The 23,609-nt window shown below is 41.3% G+C and overlaps 1 protein-coding gene across 15 annotated transcripts in view; it reads left to right on the top strand.

Annotated features, from left to right (window-relative positions):
* The window catches only part of ADGRL3 (adhesion G protein-coupled receptor L3), a 486,265-nt gene that overhangs the window by 167,532 nt on the left and 295,124 nt on the right, over positions 1-23,609 (top strand). For all 15 annotated transcript variants that reach the window (XM_085058079.1, XM_085058071.1, XM_085058067.1 and 12 more), the window contains exon 3: positions 5,995-6,241. In XM_085058079.1, the coding sequence (XP_084914205.1) occupies positions 6,187-6,241 (55 nt within the window). In that variant the 5' untranslated portion in view covers positions 5,995-6,186. The remainder of the gene's footprint in view (positions 1-5,994; positions 6,242-23,609) is intronic.

Here is a 23,609-nt window from a genome sequence, read left to right as displayed (position 1 = left end):
CTCTATAAAGATGTGCTGTAAACTAAAACATTTGAGAAAGATGGTGTATTATGTAGGGATAATAAATTTTTGAGAAAGATCTTAACACTTCCCCAAAAGCTTGCAGAACACTGTTGTAATGAGTGTCCTATATGATGATGACACAGGGCTGTTTCAGGTAGTCAGAAGTTTATGGTGCTGTCCAGCTTGTGAAAAGGGCTGCATAGCTTTTCCCAAGACTTAGAGGTTTTTTTTTGCCCTGATGGGTTTGGAGTGGAGGGACTGACATGCTTCTTGCCAGCTGTGAGCTGCTTTAGCAGGTGGTGCTTAACCAGTGAGAGTACCAAGTTTTTTGTAATCAGTTTTCAGAAAGCCCGTTGATCTGGGGTGGTAATGCAATACAAACATTTGCATATTTTACCACATCCTCGCATGATACTCTGCACCTTTTCAGATTTTGCATGTGTTATCATATATTTGCACACATGCAGGGACCTTGTGAATGGTGTACTTTCCTCTTAAATCTGTAATGAAGTATATTGCCAAGGATAACCAGCAGGCACTTAAAGCAAGTCTGGAACGTTCAGTTGCTGTGATATTCAGATGTACAATTCAATACATTCTTTCTAAGCTTCTGGACCATATTTCCAAGGCTCTTAGCTTTTCTGTCTGTTTCTTCCTCCCATCCTTCCATGTATAGTCACAAGATGTGTAAATGGCTTCACTGTTAGTATAATTATCATTTTCTGCTGAAATTGCTTTGATTCTGGATTGAGTGGGAAAACCAACAAGCAGCTGATAGCTCAAGTTCCCCTTTTGACCTCTGGAACAGCACAAAAGCCTTTATTTCACCTACACAGAAAAAAAAAAAGCTACTATATTCAGCTGGGCTGTATTCTGATGCGCTCTTATCAAAGGCTTGATTAATCTAAAATGAATTAACTCAGTTAACACTTGAGAGTTATTTGCAGCAAATCCCGCAGAACATCTAAAGAGCTCTTTGTCATTTTGAATTATAGCCTAAACAGGTGGTTGATGAGCTTGGTTTGAGCTGAGAGTGGCTCCTTGCTGCCCCGGCTGCTCCCTTCAGGGAAGTGTAAGTAGCACTGCAGTGATACTGGACAATCCAGGATAAACACCAACTTATTAGGCCTTATTGTCATTGTTGCTTGTTGTTAAGTTTTTAAAGAATTACGTTCCAGGGTGCTACATCAGGTATAAGGGAGGAAATAACAGGCAGAATGGTCTTAGGTTTTCAGTGTGGATGAAATGACTGTTAATAATAGGAATGGCAGTTAAGTGCAGTACTGGTGCAAGTGCTCATTTTAAATCTTGCTTGGAAGAAGGGGCTTAGAAATACCATGTCATTTTGCACATACTGGGTGAGAGGGTTGAGGAGTTTCCTTCAGAGTTCACAGCCCCAGCAGAGGTGTGAGAGCAGAAGCAGGGTCTGCAGTGCAGAAAGAGGACACAGATGTGAGCAGTTCAAACCACAAGCTGGTGAGTCTTGTCACCCTGAGAAGGCTCACTGGCTCTCTCATGGTGCCTCCTCACATCTGGCAAACTTAAAACTTGAAATGAAGAGCTAAAAGCCATGGACAGCTCGTTATTTTGAGAAACAAAAGCCTGTTTTTCTGAACTCAGTGAGAACTCTGACTTTGTAAGTATTTGCAGTATTGGATGAACTTTCTCTTGGGCTGAATGCAGAGATAAATTTTGCAGACAATTCAGTTTGTCTCAAACATGTTAATGATTTCTTAAAAATCTACATGGAAAAATCTGTCCATAAGTGATCATGTCTCTGTAGTAGTAACTTCAGTGAGTGGCTGTGACTGAAAGTGCATGTGGAAATGCCAGGAGTGCAACCTGATCCTGCCCTGCTGCCCCTGCGTTATACACATGGTAGTATCTGTGTGACCTTTTACATGGCAGGTTGTGTTGCTGCCACCACAAAGTGACCAGGGAGCCACATCCTGAGTACCTCACAGGGAAAGGGATTTGAAATAGGATAAAGATAGAAAGAGGTTGGAGCAGTAAAACCTTTCCTTTTTAGTAATGTTGCAAAAAATAAATGAAGTGTTTTGCAAACAACTTATGGCCACATGTATAGCAGCAATTCTTTTGTTTAGCCATTCATGATGGGAGTGGAAATACAGCTCATTCTCTTACTTAAAGAAATTTTCTAACATTAAATTGCAGTTAATTTAATTTTGCAGAGATTGCGTGGGTTTTTTTTTTTTTTTCTTGCTGGGGTTATTTCTCTTCCCTCTCTTAGAAAAATTCTGAATATGTTGCCTGAAATAAACTATCTCAAGTAGCAGATGCTGAGAATGGGGAATTACACCCGTGGTTCTAGCTTGGACCATCAGCTTCAAGGAGTTTAATTACTTCCAAACTTTTCCCCTTGTAAATAGTGAATTTAACCAATATTCGTTTGAAACATCACACTTATTTTCTACTTAGCAAGTGACTTTTTCCAAAGGAGGAGATAAGTGCCGGAATCTTTTCTAAGAAATATAAAGCAATCCTTGTATCCTTGATTTGTTTAAGCTACTTTTACTATGCAGGTTTTCAGGGGTGGGGAGAAAACTGCTGCAAGTAAAACTGGATAAGAAAACCACAGCATTTTTATCTGGTTTTTTTCAATGGGCCCCTTTGTAAGACACTCTCATCCCTCCTCTGGCTATACCCTGACTGCCTAGAAATTGCTGGATTCTTGAAGCAGCTTTTGCCATGTGAGAAGGGTAGTGCATGGCTTTGTGCAGGTGCAAATGCCTGTGTTTGGAAGAAGGCAGTAATTAAATGGAGTTCTGACAGGTTTGGCTTGCGCTGCTCTGAATTCTACTTTGAATTCAGCCTATCTGTTCACTCACCACATGAACTGGTTTTCTTTTCTTTTTCACCCTCCCTGTAGACTGTCGACAGATGAGCTCAGAAAATGCTCCATGTGCTGCTTGACATCAACTGCTGAAGAACAGACTTGGGTAGATGTTGAGTTTGTCAGTGTATCTATAATGCTCTTTTATGAACAACGCCTTGATGAATACTTCACTGCTCATCTCTTCACTACAAGGCCTTCGTTTCCTTTAGCTTTCTGCTATTCTGTCAGTAGCGCTTTGAGCCGGATTTTTGGGAGCTGCCAGCATGCAGTTCTGCTTTGGGTGATGCAGCAGATCAGACTGTGAAGGTGTCAGGGCAGCCCTTTGGGCATAAGGGTCAGTAAGCAGAAGAAATTTCTTTTAAATCAATGCAAGCTTGCATCATCTTTGTGGTTGAAGTCCAAACCCCTTAAGTCAAGCCCTTAAATTTTTCACTATGATAGCGTATCCCTTTCTTGCATCAATAAATGTAACACTCTGCACCAAACAGCTCACGGATAGTGAACTGTTTTCTCTAGTTTCTCTCTTTGGCTGTACTTTCCTTGGAGGGAATCCAAAGATGAAGCAGATTTTATTTTGCAGCCCTCTTTCTGCATCTTACAATGCTGCTTGCGGGGGTTGAGTGACCATTAAGAAAAAGGGTTGTTCCACTCATTTCCTATCTAGCTGTTTCCCTGCAGATATCCAGTTCACAAACACACTGTGATTATTTGATTATGTGAAATACAAACCCACCCAGAATTTTGTAGCATTCCAATGTATTGGGTTAATCTAGTGGTGCCCTGTGTTGTTAAATACAACTGGCATGTCTCCAGATCCATTGTGTATTTGGTAATATTTGTGTGTGAGCTTAAGCTGAAGGGGTTGAAGCCTCTGTAGAGGCAAGGTTGTGCCAGCCAGGGTGTGCAGACACCACCTGACAGGCCATGGCTCTGGTGTGTTCTCCTCTGGCAGAAAGGACGGGAGGGCAGAGAATATTTGGTCAGATTTACAACTGGAGTAAATGGTGCATAATGATGAGCTAGTCCTGTTGTCTCTTTTGCACACGAGCTTTGTGACTCAATGAGTACTTTCCAGGAGGATAAAATGTTTATTTGTAGTTCTAGTGGTTCCAAGACATTAGTTCCCAAAAAATTAGTGTTTGGACTTTGCAGAGGGTATGTGAATCCTTTGTTCATTTTGCCTCAGCCCATGAGATGATAGAAAAAAATTCTAGAATCCTATCATGCAGAAATTTATAGACAGTTTAAAAAAAAATAAAGGGTACTTTGTAAGTATTTTGCTGACAATCATCCCTTCTCTGGGATGGGGAGCCTAATTAATTTGTGGCTTCTTCAATTTACACCCAAAACCCTTTTACTGCACCATAATGTTATCTCTTTCTAACAGGCTTAGATTATTCAGAACTGATTCAGTTTAAACAAATAAAAATCAAAAACGAACCTTCACTTCTTCACTGCCTGACTGAGCTTTTGCTTCAGGGTAGTGTACCTGTGTGTGGATAGCTTTCACTCATCTCTGTGTATGCCTTTTAAATTTTGTAACACAAAAAGCTTCTCACTTTTAAAACTTTTCAGAAGATTCTATAGAAAAAGCATGCATAAATAATGACAGTGGTATAGTTTGATGTGTACTGGTAGCCTGCTAAAATATAAATGGAAAACTCGATCATTGTTTAGAATGTACAATTTAAAATATTCATGAGGCTTTTCCCTATTTGAGAAACAGACTTTTAATATTATCAATGACCATTTTGATTAGTCCCAGCTTGAGCAAAGTTTTAATTTCAAGGATGTCCATAAAGAAGCCACTTGACTGCAGATTGACCTTGGATTTTTTAGTAACTCCATTGACAGAGATGAGAAAAAACTATGGAAACTAAATGCTACATTTGAGTGAACAAATTGCAGGGACAGACTGGGGAGGACAGTCAAGTGAGAAAATAAAATCTTGGCAGTGCAAGATATATTTATTAAAAAAAAATGCAGCTTCTTTATGGACTTTGGTTCTGAACAATGTGGGGTTTTATTTAGTTGATCAGTAAAGATAGGAAGCAAAACAAAGGCCACTTTGTCATGCCAGACTTTCAGAAATATACCCACATCACAATGGCATGCAGCACAGTTTTTTCATAGAGCTTTTTGGCTCAGACTTGGTTTTGGGTAAGAACAAAAGTTGGCAAAAACAGCTTCTGTGCTCAGAGAAGAATAACTTCTGTTGATCAGAGATTTTTGGAGAGATTTTTAATTAGACCAGTGCTGTGAAGACTGCAGAGTCTAAGGAGTTCAAAACAGATATGTAAAGTACTTTTCAATTCCTCATATTTCCTCATCATTTCAAAGTCAGTGGGGAGCTAAGTTTCAAACTGCTGCTGTGTTTAACTCTGTATAGTTGTTTTTTCCTGCCAAGTTTGAGTCACTGTGGCCATCTAGCCCCTTCTGGAGAGATTAAAATGATGGAAAGCTGGAATACGTTCTCCAGTTAAATGAGCGAATGTTTCTATTCAAGCATGGATTCAGATTTCCCCGCGCTTTCCTGTAAGCATGTGGGATGGACAAGACCATTATTTTAATTCCACAATAAATAACTGCAGAGCTTGACTGGCAGTGAGTTGCTGGCAGTGACTAGAAGGTAGCTGGTTATAGGAGAAGGGTGACTTTGGGCTCTGCTTGGGTTCAAAGCCTGGTCCAGATTCCGTGATTAAAAGCCATACAGGTTGCCTCAAACAAAGAGAAACTTTTGGCATATCATCAGTGGAAATACTCCCAAACTATGTTACTAATCCCACTGCCTGGCCTGGTATCTTGCCGTTAGCATCCACAGCAGAGGCATGACAGAAATGCAAAAGGGAGGGAAAGGTCTTAGCTTTTTTGTTCAAAACTGTTGTCTGGAGCCCTGTTTCGAGAGACAAAGCAGAGCATTGGTTATCTACCAACTGGTAACTGGTTCTCTGCACAGCCATAAGTTTTACTTCCTATTTTATGAAGGAATGTGCATGCATCTGAAGGGCCTGGGAGTGGGGAAGACACATTTGCCTTTACAGCTGCTGGCAGCAAAGAAACGCAGCAAGACTTGATTGAAAACACCTATCTTACTGTTTTACTAACTGCAGGTTTTTTTCCTTTCTCATTTGTAGGTCTCAGACTCTGGATACTGGCTGTGGATTTTTTTTGTTGTTGTTTTTCTTTTTTTTTTTTCTTTTTCCCCTTTTTGGATGTGAATTGAAGGCCAACAACAGTTGAAGTGTTGGAAGCAAGTGCAGGAGGACTCTCACCTTTTTGTTTGAACCCTTGTTTGCTGGGATACTTTCAAGCTCTCCTTCACAGTCATGTGGTCATCACAGCTGCTGTTCTTCACAATGCTCTTAACACCGTTTGCCCATGGTGAGTGAGAGATGGTGTAAATTTGCCTGTGGAAAGGGAAGAGAGAAGAGAAAATAGCAATGATTTTGTCTATTTTTTTTCCTAATGGTCTGGGGTTTTTTCCAGGATGTTGATTTCTCTCCCTGCTTGTACCTCAGGTCTTTGAATTCCCAGGTTACATTATGACTTAAGTGCTGAAACAAAGAACTCTGATGACATATAAAGGTTTCTTTTTCTGAGTTTAGCTGCTACATTAGGCAGACTTTTTCTTGGGTAAAAACAGATCTATTACCCATCAAATCAGAGTAGGGTAATGAGAAATAAAGGGAAATCTTAAAAACACCTTCCTCCCTGCCTCCCTTCTTCCTGAAGTGAACTTACTCACAATTGGCTCTACCTCATCCCCTACAGCAGTACAGAGGGCATGGAACTCCCAGAGGAATGGGAGTCAAGTTCAGTTCATCACATCATGTTTTTACTGCTCCTTCCTCCTCAGAGGGAGGAGCCCTCGCATTGTTCCCCTGCTCCAGCATGGGGTTACTCCCATGGGGTCACACGTCCTGCCAGCCAGCAAACCTGCTCCACAGTGGACTCCTCTCTCCATGGAGACAAAGCATGGTCCATGGTGGGCTCTGCATGGGGTTTGCAGCCTCCTCCATGGGCTGCAGGTGGATCTCTGCATCCCCTTGAACCTCCATGGGCTGCAGGGGCACAGCTGCCTCATCTTCATGGGCTGCATGGAAATTTCAGCTTTTGCAGCATCTGGAGCACCTCCTGCCCCTCTTTCTTCACTGACCTTGTTGTCTGCAGAGCTGTTTCTCTTACAAAGCAGCAGCTTTTCCCCTCCTCCTTACATATGTTGTCTCCGAGGTGCTCCCACAGTCACTGCTGGACTCAGCCCTGCCCAGTACTGGATCCATCCTGGAGCCAGCTGGCTCTGTCAGACATTGGGGAAGCTTCAAGCAGCTTTTCACAGAAGCCACCCCTATAACCAGCACTGCCCCCCTCCCCAAAACCCAGCCATGAAAACCCAGTACAGAGCTGTAGCAGAAAAATGTGATCTTTTTTGTTAGCCAGGAAACTCATAAGTGAAACATGACACACATAATACTTTGAAATGAGATTTTGAGGCTTGTTGGGTCCTTTTGATAGGAGAAACCCAAGTGCAGGCACTAGAAGTTACCTTCCAGGGTTCACAAGGGCTGAACTGTTCAGGAGCTCCTGTTAGCAGTGATAGTTACTAAATGCTCAGGTCAGAGCTTTGGAAAATCTGGGTGCCTGATTTTTCTGATGCTTAAATGGAAGGGGAACTCTACCAAGGATTTAATTTTAATTACAGGCCAGTGGAACCATGTTTGTGAATGACATGACTCCCTGTCTGTAAGCTGTGGGCTCCTGCTTTTAAATATTTGTCAGGCTTTTTGTGCTTTATCAACTGATCCTCTGTGTATGTGCTAAGACACAAAATTTTACAGGAAAGAAGGTGATAAACATAATGGGCTAAACATGTCTATAGAGCACCTGTCTACTTATATAACACCTTTGGGCAGAAAGGCTATCTGTACTATTGTTCTTTAAGTAAAACTCCTCACTGACTTGAAAACTAGAATGAGTATTTAAACTGAGTTGACCAATTAGAGAGGAATAAAAGAGCTATTCAGAAAGGTGCTCTCTAGTCCTCTTCAGGAAAGTTGAATGGTAAATGTTTTGTAAATCTTTATAATTAAGTAGTATTAACAGTTAAAGCAATTAATAGTTTAAATATGCTTTGGCAGTTCTGGTTTAGATTCTCAGTGCCACTGTGTAGCTGGAAAGTCCTGCCTGATAGTCACAGTAAATGAAAATGTCACAAGTATTCTAGAAGTCATATTATACTTCAGGTGAGCAAATGCCAGAGATGTAGGATTTATGCCTGGCAATACTTCTACCCTTTGTTGCTCTACAGACTGAATATCCAGGGTGCTTGCTGTGGTGGCTGTGGCAGTCAGTGGTGGTAAATCTGACCATCACTCATCTAACCAATGTACATATTATCTAGTGAAAGTGCCATAGCTATCTTTGAACAGTGGAGAGAGATCACCTTTGGTCTGAGCCAAAGGACTTGGTTTGGTTCTCCCTGTTCTGGTCTCTGACTGACCAGGATTCAGCTTCCCTCTCAGAAATGTGGTATGTTGTTTAAACACATGCCACAACCTCACCTTACTTATAAAAATATCCCAATTAAGCCCTGCTTTTTAATTGTTGGGTTTTTTTGGGTTTTTTAAAATTTTGTTTTCCCTTTAAATAATCTCTTTTCACTGCAGGCAGAAAGCATTCATAATTTATGCTTAATAGGACTCAAGCGTTTGAGTTCTGCTTTTGTGATTTGGAATGACTCCTGTCCTGTAGTGATTGCTGGAGATGTTATGAAGTACTTTTTCAGACTGACCTTGCTGCCTCTTATTCCTGTTTTGAGTTACGTGACACAGCCTCTTCATCTGTAGTGGTAGCTGCATTATAGACAGATTTCTTAGAGCACTGATCTTTTAAATTGGAGGTGGTGGTGTTGTTTTGATGTTCTGGGTTTTTTTTTTTTTGAGGGGGCTTAGTTTTTTTTGTTTCAGCTATTTCATTTCTTGGAGTAGATTTCGTGTCTTGGGCTGTGATGACAGGTGTGGAGTCAAAGGGTGTGTACTTCAGTGATCTGCAAGATGAAAAGTAATCTTCCAGAATACTGCCCTGGTACAATGTCATCTTGTTGATAAGCTGTAGAAATCATAAAAGGGGAAAAAGTCATGAGTCCTTGCATTTCCTCAGTGATGTTGTTAATCTGCTGTATCCAAAATGCATAAGCACAGGACTGTCTAGTTCCGCTCAGGCTGCTTTGAATCATAGCTCACCAAAAATTTAAGCTATGGGAAATACTTAAGATATTAGCAGATTTATGAAGTGGCTTCTTTCTTTACTATTACCCTTGACTTGAACAGAAAATAGCTTACAGCTTGCATATATGGTACAACCTGGAGCAGTGTAGAAGCCCCCCAAGAGCTATCCCTTCTCCTAAGCTACAGCAAAGCCTGTAAATCCATTTGTTGCATAAAACTAAACCTGTTATACAAAATTGGAGAATTACACAAGATAGACTGAAATAATACTAAGGAATAAAATAAAACCATCAGCAATAACAATAAAAGCAAAGCCTTTTTCATCTTTTGCAAGGGCTCTGCTAGGGACAGGACTTTTGTGTCCCTGCCTTCTTTTTGCCCCTCTTCGGAAGCTTGTCCCAAAGCATCTGAAGGTGTGGACCCTGGGAAAGTGCTCCTTGGTTTGTGTTCCCCCCACGTACACCTGAGCAAACTGATCCTCTTTCCCTGTAGCAGGTGGATTTCCAAGAGGCGCGTTCTGGAATGAGCAGCTGTTCTCTTAGCCTTCCTCCCCTTGACCCCAAACAAAGCAGATTTCTCTTTACCCACAAATGAACACTGTCAAAGTTCAGCTGAAGTGAGATGGACATGACAGGCAGCAGCTCAGTTTGCAAGCCTGGAGAGATGTACACCTGCTCTGTCACATTGCTGTCATGCTCGTGTGTGGCTCAGAGCTGAGATTTAAGACTTCCAGGCTGCTGGACAAAAATAATAATAGAAATAAAGGGATTCAGAACTGCATGCTGTTAAGAGCAGGATAGGAAGGATACCACAGTGTTCGCTGTGGGGTGAAATTTTGCACGTCTCCAAACAAGTAATTTATTTTAGGCTCTGGAAGAGAGCTGAAGGCTTGTTGTATGCAAAGATTTTTATCATCCCATCAGGTTGGTTTATTATTATTCTTTTGAAAATTATTTTTTAGGCATTGTGCTGTGTATCTAATTATACGATGGACAACAAAGAATGAGTTAATTGTTATTACTCTGCTGCTTTTAACAATCCAAAAATGGACAACCACTTACTATTCTGATGAAGCAATAATCCAAATTGCCCAGTTTCTGTTGGAGATTATTACAAATGCAATAAAATCAACATGAGTGGCTATTTACATGTTTCTTCTGCTGCTTAGCTCTTGCCTTGCACTTGTGACATGAGAGCGAGCTGTCAGCATCCTGAATCCTTCTTGGGCAAAATGTGGTGCCAGTTGTGGTGTTTGGTTCCTCCTGGTCTTGCAGCTGCTTGGGGTCATTTTGTATGTTTTAACCCTGTAGTTATTAATGAGTTGTACACTGTTCCCTCCCACTGATCCATGGGGTTAGTTAGTCATTGCTGTGATTGTTTATCAAGGAAAATATTAAGAACTTTAAGTGATGTGATTTTTGGGTTAGAACCACACACTTGGCTGAAGATAAGCAAAACTGAAGTTAGAAAAGGTTAAACAATCATGTAACCAAAACCTGGCTGAAATTGCAGGGCAAACAATAGGTATCTGTGTCATGATTTAAGTACAGCTAGCAACTAAGCACCACAAGAATGCTTCGTTACTTCCCTCCAGCCTCATATATGGATATGATTCTGTATTTTCATACTGAATCCAAAACACAGCACTGTACCAACTAAGAAAAAATGAACTCTGTCCCAATCAGAACCAGGACAATCTGACATTGCAGCTAGGACAGGCTAGGCAAAAGTTATCTGATCCCAGAGGAAGTTGCAAGTGCAGCAAAGTTTCTCAAATAGCTTTAGAGATTAGAGCTAAGTTTAAGCTGAAATAGGTTGTAGTTCAGACAAAGCCTGACAAGTCCTGGAGCCTCGTGTTGTTACGAAGCTTAATACTGAATACTGATACTTGACAGCACCAGACTGGCAGGGCTACAGATGCTGCTGGCCCAGTTCTAAACTTAAAAAAACCTAGTTGCCTCCAAGAATTTATTTATGCAGTCTTGTGGCATAGCTGTAAAGTGACCTTCCTGCGTTTAGGGACAGATGCCATCTTGTCTCTCCATATGAGAATTAGTTTGAGATGGGGCTGAACTAATTTATCATTCGCAGAGTAGGAAATGAAATTTGAAGTCCTTTCAAGTCATTGCAGCTGCAAGGAAGAGAGCCTCGTCTGCTGTCCTGTTCCTGCCCTCTGAGCTTCTGCTCTATCTTTGCAATGCTTCTGGGAGACAGCCGTGGTGAGGGCTGCATCCTTGTGAAAAGATGGCACTCCAAGGTCAGGCTGATCTCTCCAGGCATTAGCAGGTCCAGATGCCGAGCCAGTTTCTGTGGGAACAGTGGAAATATTTATTACTGAACAGCACTGGTAGTTGCCTGGTGACAATGATTCTGTTAAAGCAAGCAGCATTATCTATCTTGGGGGAATATATGATGCTAGCAGGCTGGTCTTTGGTGACAGAGTGCTGTTTAATGTGAGCTGAACATTTGCCTCGCTACTATTTTAATATGGTGAAAATACTGTCACTGCTTAAAATACATACTGTGTTTCTTTTTTACTTGTACAAGTGTTATGTTAGCTAGTGAATGGTGGATAATTGCCTTTTACTACAATACTCTTTATATAGTCACAATGAAATACAAGATACATGTTTTATTAGTTGTGAAATAGCCAAGTTGACTTCCAGGCTTCTGCCTAACTTCAGTGTTTTAAAGATTAATCATCCTTGAAATATTTATAATGTTTGCTATTCTTGGCAATTTGTATTACCTGCAGGCATGCCACCTTTTCCATAGTGGAACAAGTGATCGAGGAAGGCTTTTCCTGATAAAAGGGGTGGCTGTTCTCTGGATATACTACAGTGCTTTCATTAGCAGCATTATACTAAAATTGAGAGTATTAAGTTCCCCATCTGATGACAGATCAATCTATAAGCTGATAGAGGATGAAATTCAACCTTGCTAAGACTATCCACTATTTAATTCTTGTTTAAGCCATTACGTGGTGCAGAGGTCTGTGTGTGGACCCACTTCTTTCATGTCTAAATTTGACACTAAGTAAGGAGAGAAATTTTAAGGGGGTTTTCTGATAATGTGGTTTTTTTCCTTCAGTTTTTGGCAAGTGTGTCTGCTCATAGAATGTTCTTGCTATAGGGAGGAAACAAGATCTTTTACCCCCCGGGGTCTATATCAGGACTAGGGCTATTTAATGTCTTCATGAGTGGCACGGACAAAGGGATCAAGTGCATCCTCAGCAAGTTTCTCATTGACACCAGGCTGTGTGATACATTGACATGCCTGAAGGATGGGATGCCATCCAGAGGGATCTGAACAAACCCCAGATAAGGGGCCATGGGAAGGTCGTGATGTTCCACAAAGCCAAATGTAACATCCTGCACCAGGGTTGGGGCAATTATGAGCACAAATGTTGTGTGGACAATGGATTGGGAGCAGCTCTGTGGGTGTTGGTGGATAAGAAGCAAAATGGGACGTGGCAATGTCTGCTTGCAGCCTAAAAAAAGCAAGTTGTATCCTGGGCTGTGTTCTAAGAGGTGTGGCCAGAAGGGCAAGGGAGGGGATTCTGCCTCTCTGCCCTGCTCTGGTGAGACCCTCCTGGAGTGCTACATCAGCTTGGGGATCCCCAGCATAAGAAGGACCTGAACATGATCAGAGGGATTCACCTCTCCTAGGAAGGCAGGCTGGGAGAGCTGGGGGTGTTAGACTGGAGAAGAGAAGGTGTGATAGTATAGCAGCCTCCTAGAACCTAAAGGAGAGCGACAAAGGAGCTGCAGAGAGACTTTGTACAAGGGCCTGTAGTGATGAGATGGGGGTAGTGGCTTTAAATTAGAAGAGGATACGTTTAGATTAAGTATGAGGAAGAAAGTCTTCACTGTGAAGCTGATGAGGCACTGGAACAGGTTGCCCAGAGAAGTTGTGGATATCCCATCCTTGGAAGTGTTGAAGACCAGGCTGGGTGGGGCATTGAGAGACCTGGTCTAGTGGGAGATGTCCCTGTCCATGGCAGGGGGGTTGGAACTGGATAATCTTTAAGTCCCTTCCCATCCTGAACATTTGATGATTTTTAACATGTATGCTGTACAGCAGTAGGGCATGTGGGTTTCTTTCTGAACTGCAGCAATAGAAAATGTGTTTTCTCTCACAGCAGTAGGAGGGGGTAAGTTGTGTTAGCTTTCAGGCCTGCAATATCTGATGCTTCTGCCATTTGTAACCATTCCTTGACAAGACTGATTTCTGATCTCTAGTGACCAACTCTGCGCTCTGATTTTTTCAAGCGTTAGCCAAGCCATAAGATGTGACAGCATGTGAATTACAGTGTAGTAATTCCCACCCAGCACATTCAGACACAAAGATGAAGGCCAAATGGCCTCTGTGCAGTCAAGTGTGAATTATTGTGCCATAATTTAATTCCTATTATATTTTACTGTGATTGTAAAACTGCTTTTATTAGTGAACTTCTTTAAGAAAAGTCACTTTTTAAAAAACAGAACTGAAAAGTGCAATGCTGAGCTTCTCACAAAGAGGTGTAAATAGCTTTGTGCAGTGAGGAGTTGTGTTAAATCCTGAAAAATTACATTTGTGTAGTTATTAACCCTAGGTAATGAATGGGTGTCCTGGTGCAGACATTTGCTGTCTCAAAAGCTGACCTAACTCTAACTATTCGTTTTGTATCAGCTGCCAGGCAGTTGCTAAGTAGGATGATTAGGTTTCTTTGTTTCTGAGTTAGTCTTGATTTGATCTGGAAACCTTAGCTTGCAGCCAGTCTCTTGAGTCTTCCACTCTTCTCCCAGTTCAGGCTATACAAATGTAGTGGCTGCTGCATTTAGTTTTGGTTTGAGCAAATAGACGAGGTGGTTTGGTGGCAGCAGTTTGGAAGAGCATCAGAAAAGAGATCAAGCTGATGTGTTGGGGGAAAATAAGCCAACCTGAAAATGGCTTGGTTGGTACTGGAGAGGAAAAACAAGAGGATGCGGAATGCCTTAAAAGTCTTCCTTAATTTTCATTTTCCTTTGTCTTTCTATGAGCCTTTAACATTGTTTTTTTATTGAAGACAAAAGTCAAAGCTCATGCAGTTAAGGGTGCTTAAAGGTTACCAGGCTAAAACTTTCTTCCCAGTGAATTGTTTTTAAAGAAATGAATGAAGAGCAGCCATGTGCTTGGGACATTGTTCACTGAAATGACAGGATTTCTGGGGCATTGCCTTGCTTGCTCATGGGATTCAGGAGGATGTTGAGTTTATCCAACTGTGCTGATCCAGGTCTTTTTCTTCTGTAGTAGTCCCAGGCTAGCAACTACTGTTAGATAGCCCTGTTCCTCACCATATAGGATCACTATTAAAAGTGGGTACTTTCAAGGAATTTACTCTCTGAGGAAGTTCTACTCATGTTCCAGCAGCTTACAATTCATCAGGATATTGATGGGGCCAAAGCTGTTTCACTTCTGAAGGATATATGGGTATTAAGAACAGCAGCCCAAGGAAAAACCACAATAATTTTACGTGTAAGTGATGCAATTACTATGGTTTGGCATTAGATGTAAATACTTAAAAAAAGCCCAAACCAACAACAACAAAAAAACCCACAAACCCACAAAATGAAAACACAGCAAAAAAGCTTGCCTGACTTTTCCACTTAAACACGAGAATGATCTCTCTGTGCATCCTTTTGGAGTTAATAATCCTAAGCAACCAGGAGTGAAAAATGCAGTGGGTGAAAGATAACTAATATGGGTACAGGCATCCCTTAGCCAATACCCAGAGGCACCATGGAGCACCAGGAATATTTTCACATCTGCAGCTTTCTACACAGGAGAAGACACCTTGTCCTGTATCTTCCTGTTTGTGCAAGATACTCCAAAGGGATTGTTTTTTGGGGCAAGCCAAGGTCGATGAGGCTGGTGCAGCAAAGGAAAAGCAGCAGAAGTGAGCAGCTTCCTTTTCCTTATCCTCATGAATTGGTGTGATAGCTGCACACCCATTCCCTATTTGTTTTCACCTATTGCATAATTACCTTAATTTGGCTAATTGCCGATTTCTGTCTACTTTGTTAATGCTTAACTTCCAGATAAAGCTTTTTTGTAGTAAAGATGACTGGAAGCTGGCAGGGCTTGGAGAGATCCTGCCGTTCTGGGCTGAGTGAAGGGTTGTGGTGGGTGAGACTGTGCATCTATTCCACCTATATAATATAAGGCCAAGCACAGGACCGAAGGACATCTTCACAGACAAAGCAGCTGCATGATGTTAGAGGCATCCTTTCCAGCAGAGCAGGTGAGAAGCCACAGCCAGGTGTTCTAAGTGCAAAAGCTTGCTATGCCCATCCTTCCCATGCAGCTGTAACACCTCTTTTCTGGATGGAATGTGCCCACAAATGGGTCGTCATTTCTGTTTTCTTTTTCTAATAACTTTAGCTAAGCTTAAACCATTGGAGTTGGATAGAAAAAAAAAATATTTGAGAGTTTTCTGGCCCTCATTCTCTCACCCATTTAAGCTGGGCATGTTGAAGTACTCTAAGCTAAAATGAGAAAAGAATGACAGTGAGGGAATGAATTGTGGCCACCTTCATTCTTGCACCTCCTCCTCAGTTGCTGCTGACCTGTTCCCACAAGATCTGGGCAGACCTGCTGTTATCCTGTTAGGGAGAGCACCCTTTGCCCAGCAAAAACAGCAAGAAGCAGCTCTTTATTGCAAATGAAACGGATGATTCTCCAGAAGATATCTCTAGCATCCATTTTATCAACTCCACTCATGTTAAATGAATCTTAGAGGCATCTGATGTTTATTACCCCATGGAATATTCACTGTTTTCTTTATTTATCGTGATTTTTTTGAATTGGATATGTTTGGTAATGTGGTTTTATTTGAATGTGGAGGACATTTCCTGCTGCTCAATGAGCAAATCATCTGGGAAAGATGCTGTGGTATGGGAAAAAATTAAAAGCATGTCTGAGACTTCAGAAGATTTTCCTCACTTTGAATTTCCCCGATTTCATCAAACAGTTTTGTGCTGGGCAACCTCCCTGGAATATCCCTTCCACTGCCTGGCAGGATGATCCCTGTTCTGTCATGGTTCTGCTCCAAGCTGTGGGACGTGCAATGGGTTTTTAGCCAACACCACACAGATGCTGCAATCTGCCCATTTTACCAAGTGTGGGCCTGGGCTGGTGGGTTTTTAGTTACAGTGCAGTCCTGAATGCATCCCATATACTCAAGGAATTATAATCAAAACAGCATCTACTTTTATATATTTCTTTGTGCTTTGCTGTGTTGGGCTGATTTCTGCAGTGCCTGATAGTGTTGGGTGCCTTGTTACACATCCTGAGGTGTAATTTTGCTTCCTGTAAGACTCATGGGTGCTAAAAATCCTTCTCTAGACAGTCTGCGCATTAGAATAAGTAGAGGAAGAGGTAAGGACTAGCAATATGTAATTTGGTTATTGTCATTCCCTCCTATACCATAATCTATGGAAACTGAGATGCCTGATGGCTTAGAAGCTCAGTCAAGTTATCACCTGTTCTTAAATCTCCAGTATGTGGAGCCATAAGTAAATATAGCATTTTAACACTGAGTTTTTGGGGTCTGATCTAAATCCCATGGCAAGTCAGTGATTCCATGTACTTTGAATCAGTTTGCTCAGCCCGAAGGGGTTACTCTGGGGAAAGCTGGAGTAACATGAAGGAGAAGGTACCCTGGGCTAATCTCTCAACTCTTAGTGCTTGCAGGGAGTTCACTAGATTGAGGGCTGCTCCCCTGCCCTGAGTGTTACAGCACTGTGCTTGGTCCTTATTCTCTTGGTACGCTGATTCCCTTCAAGCTCTTCTAGGAACAATTAGAAGTCCATCAGTGCTGCTGATCCAAATGAGAATTTGTTTTAATTTTTTCCCCCTCTGTATCTCTGGTTGCTGAACATCTGTCTCCAACTTTTAATTCACAGTGTCTTGTTTCTGTTAGTGAAATGCTGGAGGCTGCAGTAAGGGCTGATTTAGTATCAAGGGAGCAGATGACAAAAAAGAAACTGGCTTTGGTATGTCAGTCTCGTGTAGCACTTCTCTGTAGCAGGGTGGAGGGAGATGTGCCTGATGGTTGAGAAGGAAGGCAGTGTGGCTGGCTGTGCTACTTGTGTCAGGCTGGAGTGGAGCTGGGAGCTCAGCTTGTTGTATGTTAGTTTATATACATATGAGTGTGTATATGTGCTTAAATGTAGTTTTCATACAGTTTATATAAATAAACCCATAGAGAGCTGGTCTGGCTAAACCTGGAATAATGCAAGGAACATTTGACATGCCTTCATGTCTTTGCCGTGACTTGAAATCCAACCTGTCATCACAATTTGTAATCTTACAGGCATGTGCAATTAAAAACCTTACTATTAGATATTGCTCTGGGGGAATTCTGAGGACAAAAAATCTAATCATGTTTAGTTGTTTTCCTTAATTTGATTGGGAAAAAAAGGCCTCTTGGCCAGATGCCAAATACATAATAAATTTGTATCATCAGCAGATACCTTAGAGTTTGAGTGCTAGTGACAAAAATGCTTGGAAGTCATGTTTTACAGTATCAGCCAGCCATAAAACAATAATTAAAAAAACTCCAACTGCCTTACCTTTATAACAAAACAAGTCTGGACCTAAATTTTGAGAGCTCTTATTTGAAAGAAGTTGGTTTGCTGTGTCTTTAGCACTGCCACCTCTCCAGACACAGAGCAGTTGTCATGAGGCACTGCAAGCACATCCTTCCATCCTGACAGCTACAGTCCTTGTTTCAGATTGCATACCTGAATTCACAGGAGCCTTAGATTAAAGAGGTGGAAGACAATAAAATGGAGATGAGAGACAAAATGGATGAACCTATAGTCTCTGTGCAGTGTCCTTGGGGAACTTAATTAAAAACAGGATTGGGAATGCTGTTTGGTAGAAACCCAAATGATTCAGACTGTTTGCTCTCTGCTGTGATTTGTGGCAGTGGTGCCAAAATCTTCCTAGCAGGCCCCAGAAGGTGGAACTGCTCTATTTTGATGTCTGGTTGGATGTGGATTCCACTTTGTCCTGCTCACTATGCCCTGGTAGTGCTGGCTGTCCCCCATTCGCCTATATAATATATGAGCTCTTTTTGCCTTTCTCTCACTAGGATGTTGAATTGTGGTCTTTCTCCTCTAAACAGCCAGCAGTTTTTGCAAAGCATAGTAACTTAATTATTTAGGGCCTGCGCTGATTAGCCTCACATCTTGAGGCTTTGCAGACTCTCAGCTGTGGAACATCTGGTGACAGCCCTGTTTCTCAGAGCCCTTACCCCTTGCACAAATACAGTGCCTTTCTTTTTGGATAGTAAATGTATGACAGATGTGAAATTCTCCAGCTCTTGGGGGAGTGCTTACATGTTGAATTTCATTATCCCTTGTTGGCCAGTTGGCCAAATGCAATCAAGAATAACTTTTGAGGAGGGCTGGTGTATCCAATATCACTCTGGAACGCTATTATGGTGAGAAGCTTAGGGCGCAGAACAGTTGATACAAGGAGATGAGATCAGTCTGTCCAGCACTCACGAAAATGCAATGAGTTAAAAAGGATAAACTCAGAAGTTAAAGGAGCTGTGGGGTATGAACAACTCTGAGAGTTAGACTCCCAACCAGTTGAGGTGCCAAGTCCATTTTGATAGGTTTCACTGCTGTGTGCAATTTTTTTTTTTTTTTTTTAGTTTTGGTGGTTTGCACTGGAATATGGCAATCTGAGTATCTGCAGTGGTAGCTGCAGAGCTGTCAAGTTCAGTGGTAGCTGCAGAGCTGTCAAGTGTCAAGTAGTTTTTATAGATATATTCATTGATGGTTATGTAGTATTAATGCTTACACCTCTAGAGCATTGTGTGTGAAGCCAAATACACATATAAGATGGATAGCAATCCGATACATTACCTAGAAAGCAATAGAAACAGTAGCTAAAGCTGTGGGAAAGAGCTAATTAGAGCTGAAAAACAATAGTAATGAAAGGTATTTTTCCTGGTGAAGCCTGGATGAATGCTTGTTTATAAAGCAGAATACCTGGTTTTGACAATATTAAAAAAAAAAAAAAAAGAAATCTATTTTGACTCAGTCTGCTGTGATACCTCTGGTGAGTCCTCATGGCTTCATGTGTGTGGTGATTTCTCCTGGTTGGGCTGCTTGTCTGAAAACCAGAGGTGTCAGGCTTGGCAAAATGAAGACCATAAATGCACGGTCCTCAGTTCTTGAGCAGAGAGGTTGATCAAGGTCTGCATTTATTAGATTGCAGAGCTGAAAGCAAAGTCTAAGAGAAAATCATGCAAAGAGACTGAGAAAGCTATTTACTTCCTGACAGTAAAATGATGCTATTGTATAGTAGAGAGGAGTGATGGGCTTTTCTTATTATAAAGATCCTGAAATAAATTCTGAACATAATTTTTCCCTTCCTCACCTTCATTTCCCTTCCTTCTTCCCAAACAAGGAGCAGAGAACTCAACACCCATCCCCCTCTTCAGATACCAACCCAACAGATCATCTTGTCTGTGGAGAATTGTCACTGTTCCTCAGAGACTGTCTCCAGGGTAACTTCGTTTGCGACGTCCTCCAGGGGATGCTGCCCTTCAGATGATGTTCTGGGAAACAAAGCTTTTGCCTCATGCCCTCAAATACATTGCATTGTAATCCTTTGAATGCATCTGAGCACTCACTTGAACCCTGCAGAATGCACAAGACTGTCATGCCGAAGTAGGGCAGGACTGAATAGGTGTCAACAGGATGTCTTGCTAGCAAATGTAGCTGCTTATGTATTAAAATAGATGTTCAGTGAAGCAAGATACTGGCTTGAGCACAGAGGTATCCGGTTTAAAAGCACTCTTTGTCTCAAGAGCTGTGCTGTTCAGACCAGTTCCTCTCTTCGTATTGTTCCTTGCTGGGTATTAATTGATGGCCCGTTGACTAATTGACTCCCTTTCAAATAGGGAACTGTAGTAAATAATTTATTACTTGACTTGGAGGTTATGTGATGGCTGGATTGTTGGTGTGGCACTTGCAATCTATCCCTTTAGCAGGAAGAAAGGAACATAAAGAATCTTACTCTTTTCCTGCAACTTCAGTGCATATCACACATTGACATCAGGAAATTCTTTGCCTGGCATATCTGTGGCCAATGCAGAAAGACCTGATAGGTCAACAAATTTATCAATCCCTGTGCTTGCAGAAAATAGTAGGATGAGATTCCTCCTGTGGTCTTTGAGTAAGTTACTAGTTAAACTTTATCATTCCAAAAAGACAGCTTGTTTCATGGGTAAAGGAAGTAAGGAAGACAGATTTGTATTTTGGATTCTGTCCTTCATTGTAGAAGGTAGTGTGGGGTGTCTCCACTGCCAGGTTCTTCACTTCCATGAAACTTGCAGAAATTGAATTACTTATGCTCTCTGTCCTTTTTGCCAGGCAGGATTCTAAATGGACAGCAGGCTAAAAGTGGTTAGGGAGATACTGTGCAGCAGACATGATATACAAGCCCATATTAGCTTCAATACCCTTGGAGAACAAAACAAAATAAGAATCTTCCCTTCTGGTACGCAGTTGGTTTGTCACTGCCTGCTGCTTCCTCGTGTGGATGGCATCTGCTGGCCCAACTTCTTCCCCTTCTCTGCATTAGCAAGGTTGAGGAGAACTGTAGGGACCACAGTCCTCTCTGGCCTTGAATGTCAAAAGTCAGCATGGAGGGAAGTGTGGGCTGTCCTTGTAAGCAGGCAGGTTCTGTCTGGAGCTCTCATACAGCCCTGTGCTTCAAGTGGCCATTCCAGCAGGAGCTGTGTTACAGCAGGAGCTGCTGATGGCACATCACCTGTCCCCAGCATGTGTGGCTGAGAGGAACAAGGATGCTGTGGGAGTCTTGTCACAGAGGTGAGGGTCTCTGAGGCAAATGCCATGGCACCATTACAATTATGTAATAATGCTGTTGAAATACAGGTAGGGCTTCACTTTCATGAAGTTTCTGGACTCGACACCACTTTCCTTAATTTAGCACCTTTTTCCAAACAGAATATCCAAATAGTCCTTAAATTACACTGTGGGGGAAGAGCTTTGTAGTAACCATGCAAAGTAACGCATTTAAATGAAAGCACAGTGTTGTTTCAGTCTGGGGTTTCAGATTTACCTTTCAAATGCTTTTAATCTCTATACTGCAAATTTGACAGATGTCTTTTATTGGTAGAAGACTTTTCATCTACCTGACCTAAAGGACACAGTGTTTATTTGTATTTAGGCAGGAGTTTGCAGCACAGTGAATTGGCAGTAAGCTGATACTTTAGTCCTTGTGTTTTCTTTGTGACTGCTTTTGTGTTCTTTTGGTTCATAACTTCAGTGCCTTAAATTTCACATATGTAGAATGTATCAATGCTGATTTGCAATGCAGGCATGTGGTCTGCTTTGCACCTTATGGGTATTCTAGGTACTATTAGTATTTTTCTTACCCCTTTAATTCTGCTGCTAATACAAGCTTAAATCTGCAAAGGCTATAATGAAAAAAATGGGAAATATTAAAATCCAAGTGTCCTTGGCATGGTGAATCTGACTAGATATCCCCCACTGCTGAGGTGTATCACACTTGCACACCAAAGCCTTAAGAGCCAAAGACAGCTTGCTGGATAATTGTGTAACACCTAACACACCATCTTGGCAGGCTGGATAGTTTCTAGTATGTTTCTATTTGACCCTTCTTGGTCACCAGGTGCTTTCTCCTGGATCAATCTCCAGATAGTGGAGAAGGCAAAGAAAAACAACTGTGAAGCTCTAATGCCCTGGCAATTTCTCTCCCTTTCCCCCTGGCCTTAGAGGATTAATTTTTTCGTTGATTAATCCATTTATTTTCGAAATGGACTGCCTGCTTTTTCTGGCTGGTCTTGGATGATGATAAATTGAGGAGGCAGTAATTTTCAAAATAACATTCTACTGGCATCATTCCTTGCTCTAGGTGATACTTTTTTGCCTGGTGAATAGAGTGGTATCTAAATAGGAGCAACAGCTGGTCTCTGTGTCCATCACTAAAGATGGGAGAGGCATATGGTATAGGAGATACCCTTTCCCAAAGAACTGAGAGCAAATCTGTTAAACCTGACCTTGTTCACTGCATCCTAGAGCTTGCTAAAGTCTAACTGGTTCTTTGCTCTCCTTCCACCTCTGTGGAGAGTGATCTTTGGGTATATCCAGGAAAAATATTTAAGTAAATTCTGCCCTTAATGGCTTTTATTAAGTATTTCCCTAGTTTTGGATCAGATTGTTTAACAGCAAGTTGGGTCATTATCACAAACTACACTCACAGATCCCTGTTAAGATGCAAATAGTTTCTGCAATTCTTGACGTTAGAGACACTATAAAAATGCTGGAACCTTTTAGGCAAGGAATAATTCATTTTAGTCATGATTAAAAAAAAAGTAATTAAAACCCCCCTCTCTTTTGAGGTTTGACATTTTTCCTACTGCAGTGTGATTTTTCCCATCAGCCAGCTGTTGTCTGAGTTTTGGTGGAGACATTCAGTATGTGCTTGTTAAGAAAACTCTTCGTCATTGTGAGGACTCCTGGAAACCTCTTACCTTTCATTTGCCCTTGGTGGCTGGAAAAAAACAAATGCACATGAAAAATGGGATTTTAGTGTTTTATGGCCAGGCCAGATTTTGAGCAGTATAACAAGAAAGTGTGATTGCAGTCATTTTGGGATGTGGGATCAATTTTCTAACTAATGGGAAACTGCAAACCAGGAGGAAAACTCTTGACTAAAACCAGCTTGGATTAAACTGTATTTCATCATGAGTCCAAATGAAATGTTTTATTTTTTGCCTTTTAGGTTTTTTTTGGTTGGTTGGTTGGTTGGTTTTTGGTTTTTTGGGTTTGTTTTGTTTGTGGTTATTTGTTTTGTTTTGTTTTTAAATAATGCATCAGCCTAACTTTCCTCTGGATTATTTCAAAATAAGCTTCCAGAAACTACTCAGTGACTTCAGGAGTGCTTTTGGGTGACTAGAGTATTTAAATTAAAAAAATAAATGATGTGTGTTAGGCAGGAAAAAAAATTACCTCCTGCATTACTGAATTGGACATCGTTGGGCTATATCTTGAGGTATTTTGTGGCATGCCTTGTGATATGTAGCGTTTTTCTTAAAAGACACACTGTGTAGAAATAAGTGATTACCTTAGATTGTCAACTTGTGTTTAAAAATCAAAAATCTGTATTGTTTTCAAATTTAGTACAGGGAGCCTTTGGATGATGTGATTTAAAGTTATTGCCTCTCTAAGATAAATAAGAATTTGGCTTTGGTGACTACAAACACATGTGTTCTGTGAAGTTCTCCCTCACAGTTGTTTTGGTTTCCTGTTTGCTTCTTGTGAGATTCACGCTACTCATTAACTGAATAACAATTAGGGTTACATGGGAAGGGTTGTGGTCCCTGGAGAGAGACTTCCTTGGAGGCACTGCCTACATATTTTTTAATCCAAGTTACACCAACTAAAGATTTAGGCTGTAAAGGACGAGTGAGGTTGGTAGTGAATGCAGTAAAGCAG

Source organism: Lichenostomus cassidix, chromosome 4 (genome assembly GCF_008360975.1).
Source record: "Lichenostomus cassidix isolate B80296 chromosome 4, HeHo_3.0, whole genome shotgun sequence".
In the NCBI taxonomy this organism is placed as follows: Eukaryota; Metazoa; Chordata; class Aves; order Passeriformes; family Meliphagidae; genus Lichenostomus; species Lichenostomus cassidix.
Note: the sequence above shows the minus strand (reverse complement) of the source record. Positions and strands in the feature narration are given on the sequence as shown.